The 23866-nt window shown below is 37.0% G+C and overlaps 1 protein-coding gene across 15 annotated transcripts in view; it reads right to left on the bottom strand.

Moving 5' to 3' along the window:
• Positions 1-5107: 5107 nt before the first annotated feature.
• NEK10 (NIMA related kinase 10) overlaps positions 5108-23866 on the bottom strand; it is a 251860-nt gene continuing 233101 nt past the window's right edge. For 5 of the 15 annotated variants that reach the window (XM_055285235.2, XM_055285227.2, XM_055285328.2 and 2 more), the window contains 4 exons: positions 18292-18400; positions 14557-14609; positions 14422-14477; positions 13004-14089 (listed from right to left, as the gene is read on the bottom strand). In XM_055285235.2, the coding sequence (XP_055141210.1) occupies positions 14014-14089; positions 14422-14477; positions 14557-14609; positions 18292-18400 (294 nt within the window). In that variant the 3' untranslated portion in view covers positions 13004-14013. Of the gene's footprint in view, positions 8364-8794; positions 10037-13000; positions 14090-14421; positions 14478-14556; positions 14610-18291; positions 18401-23866 lie in introns of those variants that run through there. The other 10 variants (XM_055285301.2, XM_055285337.2, XM_063637015.1 and 7 more) reach the window with 6 other exon arrangements.

Here is a 23866-nt window from a genome sequence, read left to right as displayed (position 1 = left end):
CTGATTCTTGAGCCACTTAATTAGTAATATTACTTGAGCTCTCATTATATATCAAGAGTTGACATGAGCAGAGTTACCAAAGCGCTTTATGGAAAGTTGGGTCCAAATAAAAACATAAAAAAGGCTGGGTTGTGAGTAGTCTGGGGAGGCTCAGTCTCCAGTAGTAAAATAATTATTTAAATGCTATGTAGGCACCAGGTGCGGTGGCTCAAGCCTGTAATCCCAGCACTTTGGGAGGCTGAGGCGGGTGGATCACCTGATGTCAAGAGTTTGAGACCAGCCTGGCCAGCATGGTGAAACCCCATCTCTACTAAAAAAACAAAAATTAGCCGGGTGTGGTGGTGGGTGCCTGTAATCCCAGCTACTCGGGAGGCTGAGGCAGGAGAATCACTTGAACCTGGGAGGTGGAGGTTGCAGTGAGCCAAGACTGCATGCACCCCAGCCTGGGCAACAAGAGTGAAACTCTGTCTCAAAAAAAAAAAAAAAAAAATCCTATGTAGGCTACATTTGTGCTTTTGAAAAGAATTAATTGAGCATTTTTCCCCTACAACTATTTATAATCGTATGCATCAATGACACGCACAAAATGGCCACTAAGAGCTACAGGCAAGGCAATACCATTAAATAAGGCCCATATAGAATGTTTAAATCCCATAATTTTAATAATCTTATCTCTATGATATAAACATGGTTTTGCTTAGTGTAAATGGGGAAAAAAATCATGGGTATTGGAGCAATCTAAAATCTAGGTTTTTTTCCTTGCATTCTGCCTTTTTTTGTTTTTTACAACTAGCTACTGTCTTCTTAATGCCTCTGAACCTCAGTTTTAAAAATATCTACAATAGTGTTAGTTATTGTAACACCCTTCAGAGTGGCTGTTATAATGAATAAATAAGGTGCCTTGCACAGTGCCTACCACATAGTAACCATTCAACACATCTCTCCCTCTCCAGGGGAAGGTAAGAAGACTGATTTTCTAGTAAGAATTTTAGAAATTATCCTCATGAACACATGGTCCCCTGTAAATCTATTGATCCAATTAACCTTTAAGTGAACAGAACTTCTGATTTAAATATTAAGTTATTTGTCAAACTCTTATTTGTGTTTGTTTTTAAAACTCTATATAGCTCCATAAAGCTTTTTAAATACTAGTTAAAGATGAAACATAATTTTATTTTAAAGTTAGTGATTCATCTGTATTGTTTCTGAGGTTATACATGTAGAATATCATGGAGCTGGCATTCATATCCAAGTCCATGTGTGCTCAGGGCCTAAATTCTTAATGATCCTTACTTCTTATGTGCAAATAAATTTAGGAAATTCTAGGCTTTAAGTGACTTGTTTCTTGATCCTTGAATGGTGTACAATATAAGTACCTATATACTTATGAAAATTACAAGTATTTTCCTGAGTTATATAAACAACTTTTTTGCACATCCCAAAGATGGTTAAAATGTCTGTGACAAACAGCATGGCTCAAGAGATTAAAAAAACAAGTGTATGTACAAAATAAATTTATGATATTTTAGTCTTTCTAGTGTGATGACAAATTAAATCTGCATTATAGAAGTAGCATCATATTAAAAGTAAAATGAATATAAAATTATATGCTCAATCTTGAGAAGAGAAACAGAATCTTTAAATTTGGGAGACTTGGGAGACATTTTCCTTTATTCATGGCCTATAAGGTTTTTCTTTAAGATTGTCGTTTGTAGTTGTATCAAGATATACTCTGTAATTCATTTATTTAATTCCTGTTCTTTGCTATATGAACATAATTACTGAGAACTATCAATATGTCCCCATTTGATAAAAGACTAAAATAAGAATAGCAGATTACAACACACCGAGTTTTAAAGAGGTGAAGGATGTTTACTGTGATGCTACTGAAAGCTCCTCTGGGCTTCTAGAGAAAGAATAATTTCCATTCCTCCTTCTCATTCCACTGACTGAGGTTTGTCTGTTTGCTTGGTGGATTAGAAATGATTTTCAAATAGCCTGCTGGATACATCTAACAGAATCCTGGGATGGGGACTGGAAACATTCTGGAATTTATGTCCTGCACTCTGAGGTCATTTTCATAAGACTCCCACACAATTCTTTCTTCTCCAGACCATCGAGCAGTCTTCCATCAGAGCTGTTTGGGAGGAAGAAAGTGGGTGCAGTTTCTGGGCAGAAGAGCCATGATCCCACATGAGGGGGATGAATGTGTGTGAGTGCCAAGGTTCTGCTGGGGGCCACACACCTTGGCAGCCAGGGTACAGGTGGCCATACGCACCTGAGCTCAGGGGCAAAGGAAGGCAGCAGGGAGGCATCTGCTCAGGACCCTGTGTGACACCATCCAGAGACCTCCCGTCGCATATAGGGCTCTCAGCGTTTCTCCAGCCTTTTTATCATGTGGTAATTTGATATTGTGGCATTTGGTACTTCATGGACCCAATTTTTCAGGTCTACTTTTTCTGTGTTCTTTGGTATTGCACTCTGTGGCAGACACCATCCAAGGTGACCCCAGTGACCTTGCTCTTATATAACCCCCTTCCTTTGAGTGTAGAGTACACCTGTAACTTGTTTTACCCACTAGAATATGGCAACAGGTTATCATTCCTGTGATTTGGTTATAAGATTCTATCTTAGCAGACTAGAGAGAGAAAGAGACTCTCCTGTGGACCTTGAAGCGGCCAACTGCCTTAATGTGAACTGTCTCTGGAGAGGGCCACATGGCAGGGGACTACAGGTGGCATCTATGGTATCTAGCTGCTGAGGACCTCAGTCCTATAAACACAAGGAAATAAACCCTGTCAATAATCACAGGATCTTGGAAAATGATCCCCAAGCTCAGGTGAGACCCCAGCCCTAGCCAGCACGGATTATAGTTGTGAGACACTGAGCAGAGGACCAGCTAAGCCCTGCTCAAACTTCCAACACACAGAAATTGTGAGATAATAAATGTATGTTATTTTAAACTGTTAAACTTATAGCAATTGGTTGCACAGCAGTAAAAGCCTGATACAGCTCCCCACACTAATGATAGATTTGACCGTGAGAATGAAGAAAACAACACAGAAGTGGCTTGTCAAAATAGGAGTGCATTTCTGCATTCTCTTTTCAACTCTTGCTACTGCCACAAAAACACATCTGGGCTAAGTTGCTGAAAAAATGTGTGAGTCCAGGGAAGAGAACTGATTTGTCCCCTTTAGGTCCATCCTAAATCAGCTAGACCTCAGCCAACCTGCCAACTAACCATAGACACAGGAGACAGTCTAGCAGAGATCAGTGGAGCTCTGCTCAGATAGGCAGAACTTCCAACTGATCCACGAACTCATAAGAAAAAAATAAATGGTTGCTACCTTAAACCACTAAGTTTTTAGGTGCGTTGTTACACAACATGTGTAGCAATACATAATTGCTACAGGGACCCACCAATGAAAGCTGAGGTATGCATTTGAGCTTTCACACATATATGATTGCTTTCTGGAAATTTTTTTTTTAATCAAAAGACTTAAGAGCATAAAAGAAGAAATTAGGGAAGCTGGTGAGAGAAAAGAGATGATCATTTACTGTAAATTCTCAATAAAACAGAAATCATTTTCCAATAAAATTGAAAATAACTTTTTAAATTATTTTAGCATTTTACAGGGCATATTTAATCATAGCAAAAATAAAAGCTGCTTGCATATCTTATGTAAATCTTTTATAGAATCATTTCTTTCTCCTTCTCTTGAGGATCTCTGACTTTGAGGTCATTCTAGAGTAGGTGTGCTCATGAAGGAAGTGTTGCAGAGGTTTTAGAAAGATAGAAATCACGTACAGAGAAGTACTTCCCTCTGCCTTCCACATGGCACACCATTAAATAACTATGGAACATTCATTCCCTCTAATAACACAGCTCTGTGCAAGAAACCTTGTTTGTTCCTTGGGTAGGAATAGTGGAAGGGGAAGAGGTGTCAGGAGAGACACCCACATGGGAGGGGTGCTAGAACAACAACAACAAAAAGATACTATGTTAGAGGCTAATAGGGAAAAAAAAGCACATTGCAGGTATTTTTGCTTCTGTGGGCACAGGCCTTTGTCTTGGATCCTGGGCTGTCCAGAAAATAGAAGCTCTGGGCAACATGATACTTTAGGGGGTTCTCTTCCTTTCAGAGGACAGCTCTGTTCTTTTTTATCCTCACAAACTCACCACTGTGAACAATGGAATACAGGAAGCACTATAGTTTTGTTTTGACCCACTAAATGTCAGTAAGCAAAATGCACCCAAAAATTTTTCAAGTAATTTTTGTTTTTCAGTTTGGAAGAGTAAAATAATAGAATCTTTCTACAGCCTGATTATCAACTGGTTTGCTTGCAAACAACTAAAATAGCTTGCAATGTTTCTTTTCTAATTTAACTGGTATAAGTATATTCAAATCTGCCTGCGCTTATCCATTTAAGTTTTACATATACTTCTTGTAAAATATGCATTGTCAGACAAAATGGGCCTGAGCCCATGGATTACAGATGGGGAACATAAACCCTAGGGCAGAATCACACTCACTTAATGGCAGATAAAACTGCTTCTTTGAGGAGTCTAATGTCTTTGGAATGCCTCCTAGGGACCCTGTCCTAGGATTTCACCAGCCAGCAGATTATGAAGAGACTTTGGGGCCTTTTGCTACTGTTCTGGGTGGTCAACTTGTTGGTGATGGTGCCTGGCTAAACGTCCAACAATAGCCGCATGCTGGGGAAGCATCTGGTCAGCTGCTTCTGGGAAACCCAGCAGCAGGAATCACTGAAGGCTCTGGAGCTACCCTTTGCCATTGCTCACCCCCTAGTGGGCAGCCTGCTGGGCGACCCAGGTACTAGGAAATTCCTTGCCTTCTTCTTGCTCTCCGACTTCTCAAAACATAATTTCTATTTGAAGATTGTTCCACCTCCATGAAAGATCCTTAATCTTTAGCAAGTCAAGGTTTCCCTTCTGAGTGCTTACACTTATTAACCTCCCTCAAAGTAAGGTTAGGTTCATGTAAATACTTCATGTGTTTTGTCATGACATGAAGTATCCCTAAACCAGCTCCATTTCCTCCAAAATTCACTGCAGTATGAGGCAAACACATAGAACACGGAGGGCAAGAGTTTTAGCTAAAATTTAATAGCCACTTACAAGCTTTATATTCTATTTCAGAATCTTGACTCAAATGGCACTTGAAATGCAGAGCTAAATCATGGGTTAAGAACATCATTTTGTTAAGTGACCTTCACAGTCTGACTTAAAGGTGCTAAGGCCTTAAAGCAGTTGTTCCTCTTGGTTTGTTATTTCTGGCACAAACTTGTCTCTGCATGTTTTATGGGACCAGTTTTTCACGTTTGCAAAAACTTCAGCTAATTTTTCATTTGTGAACTCACCATATCAATTCCGAGTATCCATCTGGATTTGTTGATTGTCAAAAAGACAGTCAGCCATAATCCTCCTTACATGAAGACAAAGTTCCATCTTTGTTCAGGAGAAAGAAAGGTAAGCTATTTCCAAATGACAGCATTTAAACAGTCACACACTTCTGTTATCACTAAATACAGTAGATGGGGCCAGTGCAAATCTTCACAGCACAAAAGGAGAGGGGAGAAAAAGGCAGTTTCTCATGTTTTGAGGAATAACATTCAGTTTTGAATTAAGACTACAGTTCATTTACTTTTAGGATAAAGCAATGCACCGTATCTTAATTTTTTTGTATTATTAGACAATTGCTACATACATGCAATAAAGCATCTAGTATACCTCACATAGCAAGTATGCAGCTGTGATTTTAGGGTATGTGATCTTCATTTTTAAAAACAACTATTGCACATGAACTCAAAAAATACATAAATTGGCCATATCCATCAGTCACCCCATGAAACTCATAAAATCTTTCCTGTCCCTCTTGCAAATCTCAAAACAACATCACAGCAGGACTATAATCAACCACAACAGTCATATTTACAATATGCAATTTACTGTAATGACACACATAAGAATTCCTTTATCACAAAGTTGTTTCCCTGAGAAATTTGTGTCTTCCTATCAATATGAAAAACAGCATTCAAGGGTAGCAACACATTTCAACTGAAAAAATAATCTACCCAAAGCTGTCAATTCCCACAAAAGGATAATTAATATAATCTCAAAGATATCATATAAGTATATATGAAATTGTTAGCAACACATTTCAACTAAAAAAATAATCTACCCAAAGCTATCAATTCCCACAAAAGGATAATTGATATAATCTCAAAGATATCATATAAGTATATATGAAATTCATTTATTACATTCAGTTGTTGAACATGAAGAATTTTATATTTGGACAGAATTTCACCCAAGGAGTCAATGTCAATATTCGGAAGCATTAAGCTTCCCTTACATTGGAGCCCTTCATAGCTGTAACTCCAGGGTGCCAAGAAGCTGTTTCAGATAGATTTCTTTGCCTTGCCTCTCCAAGTGATTTCAGTGCTCATGAAAACCATCATAGAAAAAGTAAAAGGCAATGATGAAAATTCCTTAAAAAGAAGTTTTTCCTGCCTTCAGACAGAAGCTAAAGTCATTTTTAAAGGAACCCAGCATACTGACTGTGCATGATTCCTCACCACTTCAAAAAAAGAGAAAAATAGCAATACATACATGTTATAATACATCAAATCAAAAAGAGGAATGTGGGTTCTATGCATATTAATACTGATAAAATTCACTAGCCAATATTACAGTCTTCACACGTCTTAAAAATTAGTGATGATTAATTAATGATATTTCTGGAATTGTACATAACCAGTCCTGTATTTGTTTTTGGACATCAAAATTCATAGTATTTAACGAGTCATAGATGACACTTATAGGAAGACCTTAACTCTTAATCAATTATATCATTTGAGTAAATTTCCTAACAGTGTTTCTTAATTGTGTTCTGCTTTAGAATGCCTAAACATTCTGTGAACACTGCCTAATGCCACACAAATGTCCACAATAAACAAGCAGCATCTCTTTAGGATTCTGAAATTCATCCACAAGCAGTGGGTCTAAGTGTCCATGTTACTATTCCCTTGAAGACTCCATTTGAAGACTACCTACCTGGAGGAAGATAAAGTTAACAACAAGCAAGCAAATATTCCTGCTGCAGTCGCTTCCCTGAGAATGAAACATTTTGCTTTTAAAAAGCAAATTAAGGTTTCAAGTACACATAATTCAGAAAGGGCTGGTGGATCGAAACATAATTAATGGAAGCATTTGTGTTTCAAAAATGCTCTGAAAAGACTGATGCATATTCTATTCCATAAAAATATTCAGTTACGGAAATTAGGTGCATTCGTAGGGATTTCATTGCACAACAAATCATTAAAAATTATACAAGAGAAAGGGAAAAATATATAAATGCAATCAAGAAAAGATTAGGAGGTCTATTAAGTTCATGTAACAACTCCTTTGTACTAATAGACATTTTGGAGAATCAAAACAAAATGATCATTCTTGGTCATGAGGAGAGGTGCTCCATATTTGAGTTAGAAAGGCTTCTGAAAAGTTAACTTCACTGTTGGGATGTGACTCTATGTACAAAACGGTGCTTTTGCCAGAGCCTGACTTTCTCTTAGAGAAATGGGAAAATATAGACTCAGTCATTGTGGTAGTTTAGGGAGAATTCAAATAGAGCATATTCATACTTTTAGCAAAACAATACATCTATCCACATAGAGTTGATAGGCCTGAAGCTGTTGTTGAAAAGGACAGCTTCTACTTACTTAACTTTCACTGACTTCTAACATAATAAATGTCCATTCCTATCACCTAAAAGAGTTACATGCAATGGCTGGGCACAGTGGCTCAGGCCTCTAATCCCAGCACTTTGGGAGGCCGAGGCGGGCAGATCACCTGAGGTCAGGAGTTTGAGACCAGCCTGGCCAACATGGTGAAACCCCATCTCTACTAAAAATACAAAAATTAGCTGGGCATGGTAGCACATGCCTGTAATCCCAGCTACTCAGGAGGCTGAGGCAGGAGAATTGCTTGAACCCAGGAGGCAGAGGTTGCAGTAAGGTAAGATCTCGCCATTGCACTCCAGCCTGGACAACAGAGTGAGACTCTGTCTTAAAAAAAAAAAAAAAAAGAGTCAGATGGAAACATTTTGCTCACTTTCTGGTCAATAAGACCAACTATATGCACTTTAAAACATCTTCAAGTAAACCATTTATCTTCTCTTACCATGGTATGCCTTTTGAATACTATTCTTTCCTAAATTCTGTTTACTATATATTACCATTTGAGAAATAACTTGATTTCAAACTCTCACCCCACAATCAGAATTTGTGCCCCTCCAGGTCTGTGCTTCCTGCATGAAGAAGAAATGTGCCCCTTCCATACACTGAAAGATATAAAGAATTATAAGTGCAGGTTCAAATTGACTTGGAACAGAAATAAAATTTTGCCTGGGTAAATCAGTATCATAGCATTTTGATTTTATGAATTTCACATATGGATAGAATTGGTTTGAAAGCTGAAACTGAAATTTTCATTACTATATTTGCATCTATTATCTTACATTACAGTGTATCTGTAATTATTAATTTGGCTTAAAGAAAGATCCACTGACAATCTTCAAAAGCATTAGTGCATGATTAAAGGGAATTTGGATATAATTTAAGTATTAAATACACTCATTTAAAAAATAGTGTAGATTTTCATACTATACAGAAAGAAGGTTATGGTCTTTCAACCACTGTAAATATGTTGAACTAAAATCGATTCAATCATACTAAAAAAAATCAGTGTAAACAAGGATGACAGAACTCCATGAAAAGTAAATAAAAAATATAATTTCAACTTTCAGGTTACTAATTACGTAGAATAAATTGCTCTTTAGGTAGCTAGAAGTGTAGACAGATTTCACAATGAGGGCATTTCTTGACATTACACCAGAGTTTTAAGAAGCCTATTGAAGAGAAGGAGTTTAAGCCCAGTGAGAATCTAGCAGATTTTCATCATAATTCTCCCTGTTTAAAGGATGATACACAGTTTGGCATTCTGATTTCACTTTCGTTGAGCTGCTTCAATGAGTAAAAAAGGGATTTAACTTATTTTTCATTTCAAATTCCTAAACAATAACAATTCATAAACAATTTAGGTAATTGTAATAAGGAGGGATTTAGGATGAGGAATATTGCATCTTTTTCATAGATTCTATAAACTCTTCAAAGTGCTCTAAAAATACTACAAGTTTGATTAGCAGCAAAGCATTAGTCTAATCAAAACCTCTCTCCTTCCGCCCTCATATATGTACATATACACACACTGTCAGCAATATATTCTATTAGTCTAACTTAAATCTGACAGTTTGACAGTTACCCCCAGGGGCTGTGCAAGGCTACAAATACTGTCTACATTGTATCACAGTTCAAGACCACTAGCACCCAAGTGGTTAAGCGAAAACCAACCCGTCCATTAAAAAAAAAAAATTCAATCATATATTTTGAATTTCTTTAAATATAAAAATGGAGGATACAGTGAATCACCCAATATATTATTCTGAGTCCTGTAACTGTCTTTATCTAAAATATTTTTTACATATGGAAGGCTAGATGCCTTTAAATATACTTTTAGCAACTCTGAGTACCAAATGTGCCTTTGAAAAATATGACAAGTTTTTTTTTTAATGTTGAGGAAAATTCTGTAAGAGAATTTTTTTGTTGTTGTTTTTGGGTTTTCCCCCCACCCCCCAGAGATGAATTTTGCAGCATTTTCTCCCAGCAGCACACTGACAGCTCTGATATCCTGTATATAATGTGTTCTGGCAATGAAGCCCTCAAGTACTGCAGCTGTCATATACTCCAGCACAGGACCCCCAGAAAGAAGTCCTGCAGGCCCCATGGCATCTTGGTCTTTTCCACACCCTCTAGCAACACCCAATCCTTGGGCATCTTGCAATAGCGGCTGAAGTCCAGAACTCAAACTTCACTGAGAAAATCAAGTCCACTCAAAATGCAGCATTTTCATCTTTTGGTTGGGTGATTCTTGGTCCCCCATGGATAGGAATGATACCTATAAGATTCAGAAGTGGAAAGAATTCTCTATAGTTACAAATATTTTAGTTCATACATTCAATTTCAAAAACTGGGGCTCAGGCATATAAGTAAATAAATCACAGTAAATAAAGATTATTTTTGTTAGGATGGGGACATTTTTAGAAAGCTGCCTTTGGCTGAAGTCTGGTGCTAACAAGGCCTTTCTCAAATTATTAACTCAATAGGAACTGATAACACTTTGTAGTAGAAAAACAAATACTCATTCAAAGTAGCTTGTACATTTGAATACCTGTGTAGGTTAAAATAACTATTTTACATGCTTATCAGTCAATTGGGGAAATAAAGCAATTCAAGTGGATTCAATGTAGATTTCTTGTAATCGTGTATATTGTTATTTCTCAACATATTTTATTATTAAAAATAAAATATTAATGTAATACATAAGTATATTCATAAAGATTATATGCTCATTATCTGTTTATTCCTGACTCAAATGATTTTATCCTCACAAACAACAATGATAAAATTAAGGCATATTAAGTTGCATCCTTCTGGTAAGCGACCTAAACGCTTAAGTATCTAAAATGTAATTTATCATACAACCATGCAAATGATCAAAAATAGAGCCTGCTTTGGGAACAGCTATGAGGCTGGCCAAGCCTTTTTGACCTTCTTTAACTTTCTTTACACAGCTTTCTTCTTTCCAACTCGGTCCTAGCTCCCTTTTTCCCAGAAGCCCAGAAATGAGAAATACCCCACCTTGGTCAGAGGTCCTTGCTGCTCTTTCGGTTCCTGTTACCATTTTCTTTTTCTAATGCAGCATTTTATGCCTGAGACATTCTTCCTAACTGTCCAAGCAGTCTCCTCCTGATTTAAACAGTTCCAGAAATCCTTCTCAAAGATGGATAATGGCTTTATCCTGAGACTTTCAGTCTGAAAATGGCACCTCTCTATTCTCTTCCTTAACTAAATATAAAACCTATAATTTAAGCCAAAAATGTACCTTATCTTGAATTAATCCTTTAGTGAGTGGCTGGCTAGATTATGTGTGTACTATTCAAACTGACAGTCTTGAACTGTAAACTTGAATAACACAGGAATTATGTATGTAACTTTCTCAGCATGGTGCTTAATTCATTTAAGACAAATTTTGCAATGATGATGATGACAATGATGACCATGCCAGTGAGAACAACAGAGATCTGGGGAGACCCTGGTGAAGGAGTGAAAACAGTGTTCCCCGTTTCCAACCACATAGCTAAAACAGCTTTCCTCAATTGTGTTCCATGTAAAGAGTCAGGAAAACACTGAGGTCAACAAACAAGGTCAACAGATTTCTTTCCTATAGTACATCTCAGAGTCTTTAATATGGTAATAGGTGTCAACATTCTCCAAAAATAAAAAATTGTGCATTCTGAGTTTCCCAAATATATGTGGCCATGAAACTTTATTTTTCAGAGATTATCTACTGACATCTTTGATAATATTGCCCATTCTATGAAACCTACTGGGGAAAAATGCAGTCTACTAATTCTAAATACTGATTCTAAATACCTCTACATATGCTGTGACATTTAGCACCCTCCATCCTTTGACTGTGGAAAAAAGCATGACAGTACCAGCTAATCTGATTTGTACTTGGAGTTATGTGTTATTTGCAGTTTGTGGATTATTAGGTGCTTCTAATTTAAGCCTGACTTATTTCTTGGGAATTATTTTGGAACACTAGTAAACAAACAGTGGCTTTAGGCACACACAAGGGTTATTTTTACAAGCAAATTCTGGACAGTTTTTCTCCCAAGATATGTTCTATCATTGCTATTAGAAGCCAAAAGGGGGTCGGGTGTAGTGGCTCATGCCTGTAATCCCAGCACTTTGGGAGGCCGAGACAGGTGGATCACCTGAGGTCAGGAGTTCAAGACCAGCCTGGCCAACATGAAGAAACCCCGTTTCTACTAAAAATACAAAAATTAGCCAGGTGTGGTGGCAGGCGCCTGTAATCCCAGTTACTCGGGAGGCTGAGGCAGGAGAATTGCTTGAACCCAGGAGGTGGAGTTGGTAGTGAGCTGAGATTGCACCATTGCACTCCAGCCTGGCCTGAGCAACAGAGCAAGATTCCATCTCAAAAAAAAAAAAAAAAAAAAAAAGATGCCAAAAAGGGAATACCATGGATATATGGATTTTTAAATGTGATTCATTTTAATTTGGAGCCCTTTAATGAAATTTTAATGCAATACCCAACTTATATTGCTTAAACTTGACTGTTTCATCATACCTTCATAATAGATTCACAATTACAAATACAACTGAATAATTTTTTGCCTTTGTTATAAGGCATCTTATTATCTGTTTATCATAATAAGAAAATTTGCAGTATCTTTCAATAAAGCCATATGTTTTTGGAACTAGATCTGTTTAAAACCCAATGAAAGTAGAATTGAAAAAGAATAATGATAAATTCCAAAATAAGACTTAAATATTTTTTAATAAAGGGAAAATAAAAGTTCTTGTAAGAGCTTCCTTAAGTTCCTTGCACACTTAGTTTTCCTTAATGTTTTCCTTAAATGTTTCTGCAAAAGATATGAAGACATTCCTTGCCCATGATCCCAAGTCTCTGAGAAAATGCAGATAAAATAACAAGAGTGATCTTTGCCCCAGTACAAGCCAAGGGCACTTGAAATAATAAGGCTCAGAGTTAAAAACAGAAACATTCATACTATCCGTGAAAGGCTGGATATACTCAGACCTTGAATAGAAAATGAAAATTCAAAAATCTCTCCAGGGATGGTGGGAGGAGAATAGTTGTGGAGATGGTAATTTCTATTAACGATATATCTTTAGAAAATAAGAATTACTCATTGTTCCTCTGCAGTTATAAATCACAACAGATCTAAATTTATAAAGGTAGTATTTTGAAACTCTGTTATCCAGTCAAAAGAGCAAGTAGTTGAATAATTTTACTTGTGATTCTTAAGAAAAACTCCTTGAAATGGGAGAAGAAGAAGAAAAAGGAGAAGAAACACTGGAGACTGAACTAACCTTAAAAAAGAATCTAATTTCTATATAATGACCTTAACAGGAGGTTCTTGAGCCTCTTTCTCTTCCTGTTGTTACTAGTCATCTTTGGTGAAGACTTCTGGAATAATTTAAATGACGGTCACAAAATAGTTTCAATAATTGAAAAGGAAGGCAGTCCCTCCAGGCATAAAAGACCACTTTGAGAGAATAGACTCCAAAGGACTATGCCTCCTAAAACAACTGTGGCCCATATAGAGTGTGTGTGTGTGTGTGTGTGTGTGTGGATACTTGCAATCAATTTGATGACTCAGCTATGAGTAGGCTCCTTAGGTAAGTCAAGAGACAACTCTTGTGTGGCAGACACTGTAAACGCCCATACCCCTATCTATTCCACTTCAAAGCATGCTGGCAGATTTCTACCTGCCAATACATAAAGAAATTCATAAAGAAATATCTGCATTTCTTTTCCTGAGGATTTCTCTGACCCCTGGAGTCTTCTTTGTTCATATTTACAAAAGGCCAGAAAAAAACAGGGAATTAACACTTCCTAGGGAAAGGCCTTAAACAATGACTGATGGAGATTGGAGGATAAATACCTCAGCTCTCTCACTCTTCATGTGGGATGGCCCTGGTACATGTTCTACACCAGCTCTTAGATTTCCCCAGTGGGATCAGGCTCCAATCAACTACAGTGCTAATTTGCTTGATTATAAAATCTTTCTTGAATAACTTCTTAGTAAACTAATTGTACTCAAATTGTTGTGCCAACACTATTTCCAAAACTAAAATTATAAAAATTGATGTGGTTGATAAAATAGCATATATTCTTAGAACAACAATAATAGCTATATTGGAAGATAACATACAGCTCCAGTAAATGGAGGTTTTTTATTTAGGGTAAACAAATGGCAACATACAATAGCAAAGTCTCTTCTCCACAAATATATCTCAAATTCACAAGAAATGATTCTTTGTTCAGTTGCACTTTGTCCCTAGCCTTCCGTGCACATAGTGGGTAGATTTAAGTGATAGGAGTGAGTTTTCAGCTCTTCTAGAATGAGACAAACAAATATTTGATTTTTAAAAAACCGATCTAGAAGTGCTTTTCCACTTACTTATGTTTATTATTTTTTATTGGAATAAAGTTCTACTAAGCAATCACCCTTTTTGTTTCAACTGAGAATACAGCAACTATGTCCACACAAAAGATGGGCACATATATTCTACTTATAGATGTATCTAGTCTAAGCAAACATATTTTATAAAAGTATTTAAAATAAAATTTGAAAAAAAACCCTCTGGAATAAAGGATAGAGAAATTAGATCTAACATCTGATGACCTCAATTCATCTTTCACAATTGAAAGTAAACTCTAGCTGTTACCTGTTAGATGTAAAATTGTAATAGCCACTTTCCTCAAGGACTTCTTCAATCACAATCTAAAATTTTAAAAATCAGGTTAGTATTGAACTAAAAGCAACAAAATAAAATCATTCAGAGACACCGCAAAAACCTCACCTGCATCTGTTCATACGTTATTCCTTCCTCCAATTCAAAGCTGGTTGGTAAACCTAAAAAAGATAAACTATGGAAAGTCTGACATTTGGGTTCACATTTTCTTAGTTATTTTTACTGGCAATTATGACTTCAACCATAGGGCAAACAGGTCAATTTCTTAATGATAAAGATGGAACGAGCAAATTCCAAAGCATCTGCCTTGGCTTTGAATATACAAATGTTTTGTTTTTCTTTCTTTAATAACTGACTTCCTTGGGCATGGCCATCACAAAATGATATATGAAGATTAAGGGGCATTGCTCATAGTGTCCAGTTAAGTTAGAGGTGTGTGTGTGTGTATGTATTAAGGGCAAGTGAGGGGTGATTCCAAATGCAAATTACCTGATGGTTGTTTTCTGATTAAGAAACTCTCCCTAATCCACAGGCTAAGAAGAATAAATATACGTTAGAAAGAAAATTGATTCTTATAGAGAGGCAGATATAGATGTAAAGAGACCAAAGATCTCACCCTCTCATATAGCTGCCTAGAGGGAAAAAAATATATTTATTGCCAGAAGACTTTTAAAATGTTTATTTTTACTATTATTATTATTACTATTATCATCATCATCTTGTAGAGATAGGGTCTCACTATGTTACCCAGGTTGGTCTTGAATTCCTGAGCTCAAGTCATCCTCTTGCCTACAGCCTTCCAACGTCTGTATATTATAAGCATGTGCCACCATGGCTGGCCAGACTTTTTTTTTTTTTTACATTTAACTTAATTTTAAGTTCCAGGATACATGTGCAGGATGTGCAGGTTTGTAATATAGGTAAATGTGTGCCATGATGGTTTGCTGCACCTGTCAACTCATTAGCTAGGTATTAAGCCCAGCATGCATTAGCTATTTATCCTGATGCTCTCCCTCCCCTCACACACTCCACCACCCTGACAGGCCCCAGTGTGTGTTGTTCCCCTCTCTGTGTCCATGTGTTCTCATTGTTCAGCTCCCACTTATAAATGAGGACATTTGGTGTTTGGTTTTCTGTTCCTGTGTTAGTTTGCTGAGGATAATGGCTTCTAGCTCCATCCATGTCCCTGCAAAGGACATGATCTCATTCCTCTTTATAGCTGCATGGTATTCCATGGTATATGTGTACCACATTTTCTTTATCCAGTCTATCATTGATGGGCATTTGGGTTGATTCCACGTCTTTACTATTGTGAATAGTGCTGCAATGAACATACGTGTGCATGTATCTTTATAAGGGAATGATTTATTTTTCTTTGGGTATATACCCAGTAATGGGATTGCTGGGTCAAATAGTATTTCTGGTTCGAGGTCTTTGAGGAATAGCCACACTGTCTTCCATAATGGTTGAACTAATTTACATTCCCAGCAACAGTGTAAAAGCATTCCTATTTCTCCACAGCCTCGCCAGCATCTGTTGCTTCTTGACATTTAAATAATTGCCATTCTGACTGGCACAAGATGGTTTCTCATTGTGGTTTTGATTTGCATTTCTCTAATGATCACTGATGTTGAGCTTTTTATCATATGTTTGTTGGCCGCATAAATGTCTTCATTTGAGTAGTGTCTGTTCATGTCCTTTGCCTACTTTTTAATGGGGTTGCCTTTTTCTTATAAATTTGTTTAAGTTCCTTGCAGATTCTGGATATTAGACCTTTGTCAGATAGATAGATTGCAAAAATTTTCTCTCTTTCTGTAGGTTGTCTGTAAACTCTGATGATAGTTTCTTTTGCTGTGCAGAAGCTCTTTAATTAGGTCCCATTTGTGAATTTTTGCTTTTGTTATAATTGCTTTTGGCATTTTCGTCATGAAATCTTTGCCCATGCCTATGTCCTGAATGTATTGTCTAGATTTTCTTCTAGGGTTTTTATAATTTTGGGTTTTACATTTAAGTCTTTAATCCATCTTCAATTAATTTTTGTATAAGGTGTAAGGAAGGGGCCCAGTTTCAATTTTCTGCATGTGGCTAGCCATTTCTCCCAGCACCATTTATTAAATAAGGAATCCTTTCCCCATTGCTTGTTTTTGTCAGGTTTGTCAAAGATCAGATGGTTCCAGATGTATGGTCTTATTTCTGAGTTCTCTATTCTGTTCCATTGGTCTATGTGTCTGTTTTTGTAGCAGTCCATGCTGTTTTGGTTACTAAAGCCTTGTAGTATCGTTTGAAGTCAGGTAACATGATGCCTCCAGCTTTGTCCTTTTTGCTTGGGATTGTCTTGCTGGACAGACTTTATGATGGTTGATCAGAATTTGGTATACCAGCACCTTAACCCACTCTGATGCCACCCAAAGCTGTGTTGACCAGCTTTCACTCAAAGCAATCAACACTGACATGTAGAGGCCTAGGCCACTTCTCTGCCAATTCAAATAGAGAAGAGAGAATGGGTTTAGGGTCAAGAAGAGACATGAAAATGTGAGTACTGGTAGCTCATTTTTAAAGGCATTCCCCAGAGTACTGGCAGCTCATTTTTAAAGGCATTCCCCAGAGTACTGGCAGGCTCTGCTGTTTTTGCTTTTGCCCAGCTGGCTGTGACACGGGCCAAGCCTAGTCAGCTCTGGGGTGGGGCATCCAGCTGCCCTGGGAGGAGTTTGTCAACTCACCCTCAGGTTTTTGAGAGACTTTTATCAAAGTTCTTCATTTCATCAGAGTTTCTATGATGAGGAGAAGTTTGGCCTGCAGATAAACTTCCCTGTCTTGGAAATGCTTTTAAAAGCAAATGACTTTAAACAACATTTTATCTTGGATTTCTCAGGGATTATTTTAAATAAAATTCTGCATGCATAGGGGTTAGCTTTATCCCAGAAGACCTAAGGAAAGTTTGTCAATTAATTCATGAAATAATTCGTTCAGTCAACAACAAAAGCACAACAAAAGTGAGCATTTTTTCCAAGCTAAAGAGATGGCAAGTCTTCATTTAACTGTAAAATCTTCACTTCTATCCACTCCTCCAAGTGACATAGCTACCGTTTATAAAGATTCAAAAATTATTTAAGAGTACTGAAACCTAAGAGTAGCTTGAAAGCTTCCTCTCAGAATTCAGATATGACAAGAAGAGTTCAATTATGCTGAGCCCCCACTAATAGACAGGCACTTTTTATTTTTACTCTAATCCTCACCATAACCTTAAGATGCAAGTATTTATCCCCACTTTACAGGTAAGGAAACCGGGGTTCAGAGAGGTTAAATAATTGTCTATAGTCAGCTACTAAATGGTTTAGCCAAGATTTGAATCTAGGCACCCAGGTTTCCAGAATCTGTGCCTTTAAATCCCTATGCTACACTGCCTCCCTATGTGAATTTTATGTAAAAGAGAAAAAAATTCAAGTGTCTAATGTGGATTCTTCAGCTGAGTTTCAAGGTTTCTCTATTTTGAATATTTAAGCTCTTTATTTCTGCCCCTTATCTCCCTATATGCTTTAGGAAATTTGATTTCCCATCATCAGATAAACAAAAAGAAATAAAAGGAAATATAAGTCACCCACACAGATTATACTGTTTGTTTATGATATTAATAAATGATCAAGGAAGCTGCCACAACTGGGTAAGATACATTTAAGGGAATTTCTAGATTCCTACCATATGTGCCTTCCAACTATTGCCATAAATAATCAAAATAAGCTCTACTTAAAAAAAAAAATTGGAGATAATCTTTTAGAAATAGCTGTTGATCCAAACAATGTAGTTCTTCGTGAAAACCGGGTTACCCACGTTGATCACTATTACCTGTAGGGTCATTTGGGGACATGCTGTTTCCACTGGATGAATGATGTAATAAATGGTAATCTGCTGTGAAAAAGTTGGGCTCAATCGGTTCTGGAGATCCCTGAGACAACTGAAATAGAAAAAGCAAAATCACTTCTTAGTTTACACTCAGAAGGAAATGGCAGGAGACCTCTGTGTGGGGTTTTTCATTTCCGTATGTCTCTGCACAGAAAATTTAGTGTTCTGTGGTTTTCAATCCCTTGTAAATTGATAAAGAAATAATCTTCTTTCCAAAAGAACTTATAAATTGGATGCAGCAAAATTACAGTGAAAGCAAGTTAGACAATTCTCTGGTCATATGAAAAAATATACTTTATGGCCTTATGAGAGCAAAAGGAAAATGAATATAAAAATACTGGCATGAAGCTGGGACATCAAGATGTTATTTTTATCAGGCATGGGAGGAATAAACTCCAATTATTCAACAGAACAATATGTTTAGCCCAAATCACTATTTTTTTTCCTGTATCTGCTTTGAATAATTCCTTTTTGTTTGACCAAGGCAAGTAAGTTTCTTTTTGTTTCTTTTTTTTTTTTTTCTGTGACAGTGTCTCACTCTTGTCGCCCAGGCCGCAGGGCAGTGGAGTGGCACAATCTTGGCTCACTGCAGCTTCCACCTCCATGCTCAAGTGATTCTCCTGCCTCAGCCTCCCGAGTAGCTGGGATTATAAGCACCTGCCACCATGCCCAGCTAATTTTTGCATTTTTTTTTTTTTTTTTTTAGTAGGGATGGGGTTTCACCATGTTGGCCAGGCTGGTCTCAAACTCCTGACCTCAGGTGATCCACCCACCTCGGCCTCCCAAAGTGCTGGTATTACAGGCGTAAGCCACCGCACCTGGCCAAATAAGTTTTTTAATACATTTTTCTAAATTACTATTAATTAATTTTAATCTCCTATTATTAATTCCCAGCACTCTGAAGGAAAGAGTAATTTGCCAAATGACAGTATTTATTAAAGTTTCAATCATTTAATGCCTTTCTCTAAAGCTGAATTTTTAAAGTAGAATTTTAGACCATAAATGTTTTTCAACCTCCTTTCACCTTTAATTCCAATTATCACTTGGGCTGGCCAAGTTTTAGTGCCTAAGTTACTTTTAAAATATAAATTCATAATAACAAATCAGAAAAAATGGCATAATTTGTACTATGCAATAGTAGTTAGCTTGTATTCATATACTTTATGAGTTAAAATTCATCATTGTTCAATCACTTGAGAAAACTATTTGGCAATATACACTACAATTTAATAACAGATGCCTACCCTATGACCCAGAAATCTCACTCTTAAGGATTTATATGAGAGAAATAAGTGCATATGTCCCATCAAAAGATATGTATAAGAATATTCAGCACAACTTTTTTTCATAATAACTAAAATCTGGAAAAACCCCAATTGTCCATGGAGAAAAGAATGGATAGATACACATCATGGTGTGTTCATACAATGGAATTCTGCAAAGCAATAAAAAAGAACAAACTATGGATACTCATAGCAACATGGTTGAGTGTTGGACAAAAGAGCCAGAAACAAAATACATAGTGTATGACTTCATTCTTATAAATTTTCATCATCAGTGATATGGTTTGGCTGTGTCCTCACCCAAATCTCATCTTGAATTGTAACTCCCACAGTTCCCATGTGTCATGGGAGGACCTGGTGAGAGGTAATTGAAACATGGGTATGGGTCTTTCCTGTGCTGTTCTCGTGATAGTGAAAAAGTCTCACAAGATCTGATAGCCTTAAAAACTGGAGTTTGCCTACATAAGCTCTCTCTCTTTTCGCCTGCTGCCATCCGTGTAAGATGTGACTTGCTCCTCCTTGCCTTCTGCCATGATTGTCAGGCTTCCCCAGCCACGTGGAAATGTAAGCCCAATTAAACCTCTTTCTTTTGTAAATTTCCCAGTCTTGGGTATGTATTTATCAGCAGCATGAAAATAGACTAATACAATCAGACAAAACTAACCAAGGGTAACAGAAATCAGGTAATGATTACACTGTGGCAGGAGATGTAATGTGGCTGGGAAGAGGCACAAAGGGGGCTTCTGCAGAGCTAGAAATATTCTATATATTGATGTGGGTGGTGGTTGTATGGGTGAAAATGTGTTCATAAAACTTCATGAGGCTGTATATGTACCTCATTGTACTCACTATGCATTTAAACCTTAAAATATTTTATATTAGCAATTTAAAATTAATTTTTTCTATCAATGTACTTTGGATATTATAAATACAAATCATTTATGGGTTTCCTAGTCTCCATGTTGACAAACACCTACTACCCTCTAAGGAAAAAAATATATGATTATATCCATTTTTATCAGTGATAACCGATAACCGAGGTAATTGGGTCATGGGGGTGGTTTCCCCCATGCTGTTCTCATGATAGTGTGTGAGATCTCACGAGATCTGATGGTTTTATAAGTGTCTGGCATTTCCCCTGCTTGCACTCACTCTCTCCTGCTGCCCAGTGAAGAAGTGCCTTCCACCATGATTGTAAGTTTCCTGAGGCCTCCCAAGCCATGTGGAACTGTGAGTCAATTAAGCCTTTTTGCTTTATAAATTACCCAGTCTCAGGTATTTCTTCATGCAGCCTGAGAACGGACTAATATATAACCCATCTGTAATATGACAAGATTGTAAGATTATAAATACTGTAATACGGGAGGCCCTGATAGTCACACACTTAATAACTTTCTCATCTGTGCTGTAGGGTATCATTGAGGTAGCCCTGAGCATTCTGTATGTCTCATATCCCAGCTTGTAGGTGGCTACAACTAAGCTTTTTAATGTCTTGTGATGCTGAAAGTGATTTCCTGGTATTACCTTTCAAATGACTTCAGATGGAATTTTTCATATGGTTTAGCATAGGAGTAATTGGCTGCCTGAAATATCATCCTAATTATAAAAAGCTTACTTAATTTAATTATTAAGTTTATACCTTGGAATTCTAAAGATTTCAAAGGCAGAAAGATATTTAAAGCCTCAAAAAAAATTATGTGAATTGTGACTTGGAGACGTCAAGATTGCCATTTTAAGATGACAAGGACAAGTCCTTTTCGTTGATCTCAAACCCTGAAGAGAGGAGTTTTTGAAATTTCCAGTGCTTATGTCACATTGGTAGCCTCATTGAGCTTAAGAACTGGAAATTCTTAGAGAGATCTTAGAGAGAAGGCAAGGACTAAAATTCATTTTGTGATGAATCCCAGATACACTGACTTTCATTCTAAGAACTTCCCAGAGCTACTTTTTGCAGTTCAGTTTCTAGATATACACATTGTTTTGGCAAACTATTTTTTACCCCCTAGTATATGTTGGACAGCATGGTTTATGATCTGAGTGGGATGCAGAAACGATCTGGTTTCTGTGAGACTTGCAATCTGACTAGGAAAACAGGATAATAATGTGAAAAAATAGGGTGATATCATAAATCATGAACTATGAAATGAAATAGTGATTTGTAAACTGACAAAAAGAAGGGTCCTTCATGAAGACTAGCATGGTTTTTTTAGAGGTTCTGTAGAAGAAACACTGGAGCTGATCTTTGAACGATAAATTTAGGTAAATCATAGCAATCAAAGTGGACATTCCAGGTAGGGAGAACTTGGAGGTAAAGGTTGGGCATTGCATTTTAATGGAAAAATGATGACAGGGATATGACATGATTCCATGTTGTAGAGATATGGGCATTCATGATGAAATGGGGAAAACAAGTTCCATTCATTAATTTATTATTTTTAATCAATTATTTTGTGCCAAGCACAGGTCCAAACAATGAAAAAACCCATTGATGGGCAAAAATTATACTCTTGGAGTTCGCTAACTACTTAGGAAGAAATATGTCTGTGAAATATCCACCTAGATACATGTAAAATTGCAACTGTTCCAAATGCATCGAAAGATAGGTTTGTGGCTTTAGGAGGTAGCAGATAGATTTGACTTAGTCAGCAAAGGCTTCCATGAAAAAGTGACATTTATGCCAAGAGCTGAAAGAATGAGTAAGAATGAGTAGAAGGGGTGAGAAGAACATTACAGGCAGAGGAAAAAGCATGTACAAGACTATAAAGGAAGCAGCATGCTAGATAAACAAATTTTAGAAAGGGCCTGGTGGCTGACGTGGAGACAGCAAGGGGCAAGAGTGATACGAGATGAGGGTGAACAGAAGGGCAGGAGTTAGACCTGATTTGGGCATTTTATACTGAGTTCCTTGAAGGATTTTCTGTGTTGTGTGTGTGTGTACAAGTGTAACATGATCTGTTTTGAAAGGTTCATCCTGGATGTAACACACAAAACAGTTTAAGAGGGGCTGGGATCATCAGGGTGAATGCAGACAGACTATGAAGAGGCTTCTACAAGTAAGGGGGACCTGGAAAGCTGGATCCCAGAGTTTAGATGATGAGACAGAAAACAGGAATCTACTAAGATTTTTGAGTATGCTAATAAAAAATGCTTAATAACTATTAGTCTGACAAGATAGATTGGAGAACAAGAAGATCAGCAAAGAAGCTGTGACACTAATGCAAGAGAGAAGGGCCCAGAACTTAGACTAGATGGCAACCAAAGGAAGGAATGGATATGGAAGACTGGATATTTTTATTTAAAAATAGTAGCACTAATTGACATGTATTGGATACTTACAACATTCTAGACACATTAGATATTCTATTTGATTCTTACAACTACCCTCTAAGGCAAGTATTACCCCCTTTTACAAACAAGGAAATGGAGAATGAAAGTAATTTACACAAGAAACATAGCTATTAAGTGGCAGAACCAGGGCCAGAAGCTAGGGCTGTCTTACATCAAAGGTCAGAACCTTAGAGACTACAGACTACTCAGGCATTAATGACTTAGGGGGTAAAAGAAATGAAGCAGAGCAGGTGAAAAAGTATGAGGTTTAAAGAATGAGCTGAAGGAAAACTGATGCTTTCAAGGAAACTGATGCGGACACAGGAAGGGAGGAGAAGGTGGTGAGTCTAATTCCAGACATGCCAGATGGCAAAGTAAATGTTCACCCAGCAGGTGGAAATATGGAGGACACAGCAGAACATCTTTAAGCAGAGGCCCCAGTGGCTGGATGAGGCCATGAGATGGTTCAGTAGTCCAATGCCAATGTTGTGTGAGCCCTTTTTTTGCCTTGTGAGCATTCAGCTTATAGTTGTACCTCCTTTTTAGCATTCAAACTGTTTGAAAGGATGTGTAAGAGCCTCATTCTGAGTTGACATAATAGGGCCCTCCTGCTCTGAATAGACACCGACAGTTCTAAAGAGCAAATGATTGAATATACTTTTGAACTAAACTAATATATTATGGAGAACAGACTGTATCATTGTTACTACCTCTCCCTCCCAAAAAAACATTGATTTTTGAGCAAGTATTGAGCAATTTTATCATTTATTTGGTCAATTGGGAATATAGTACTTTTTAGGCAAAACCTAAATAGAAAAAAAAAAAGAAACTATACATGTAATATTTATTAAATTTCCCAAACTACATCTTTTTCATATGATAAAATAGGGTTATCCTCACTGTAGAAC

The sequence above is a fragment of the Symphalangus syndactylus genome, chromosome 1 (genome assembly GCF_028878055.3).
Source record: "Symphalangus syndactylus isolate Jambi chromosome 1, NHGRI_mSymSyn1-v2.1_pri, whole genome shotgun sequence".
Classification (NCBI taxonomy): domain Eukaryota; kingdom Metazoa; phylum Chordata; class Mammalia; order Primates; family Hylobatidae; genus Symphalangus; species Symphalangus syndactylus.
Note: the sequence above shows the minus strand (reverse complement) of the source record. Positions and strands in the feature narration are given on the sequence as shown.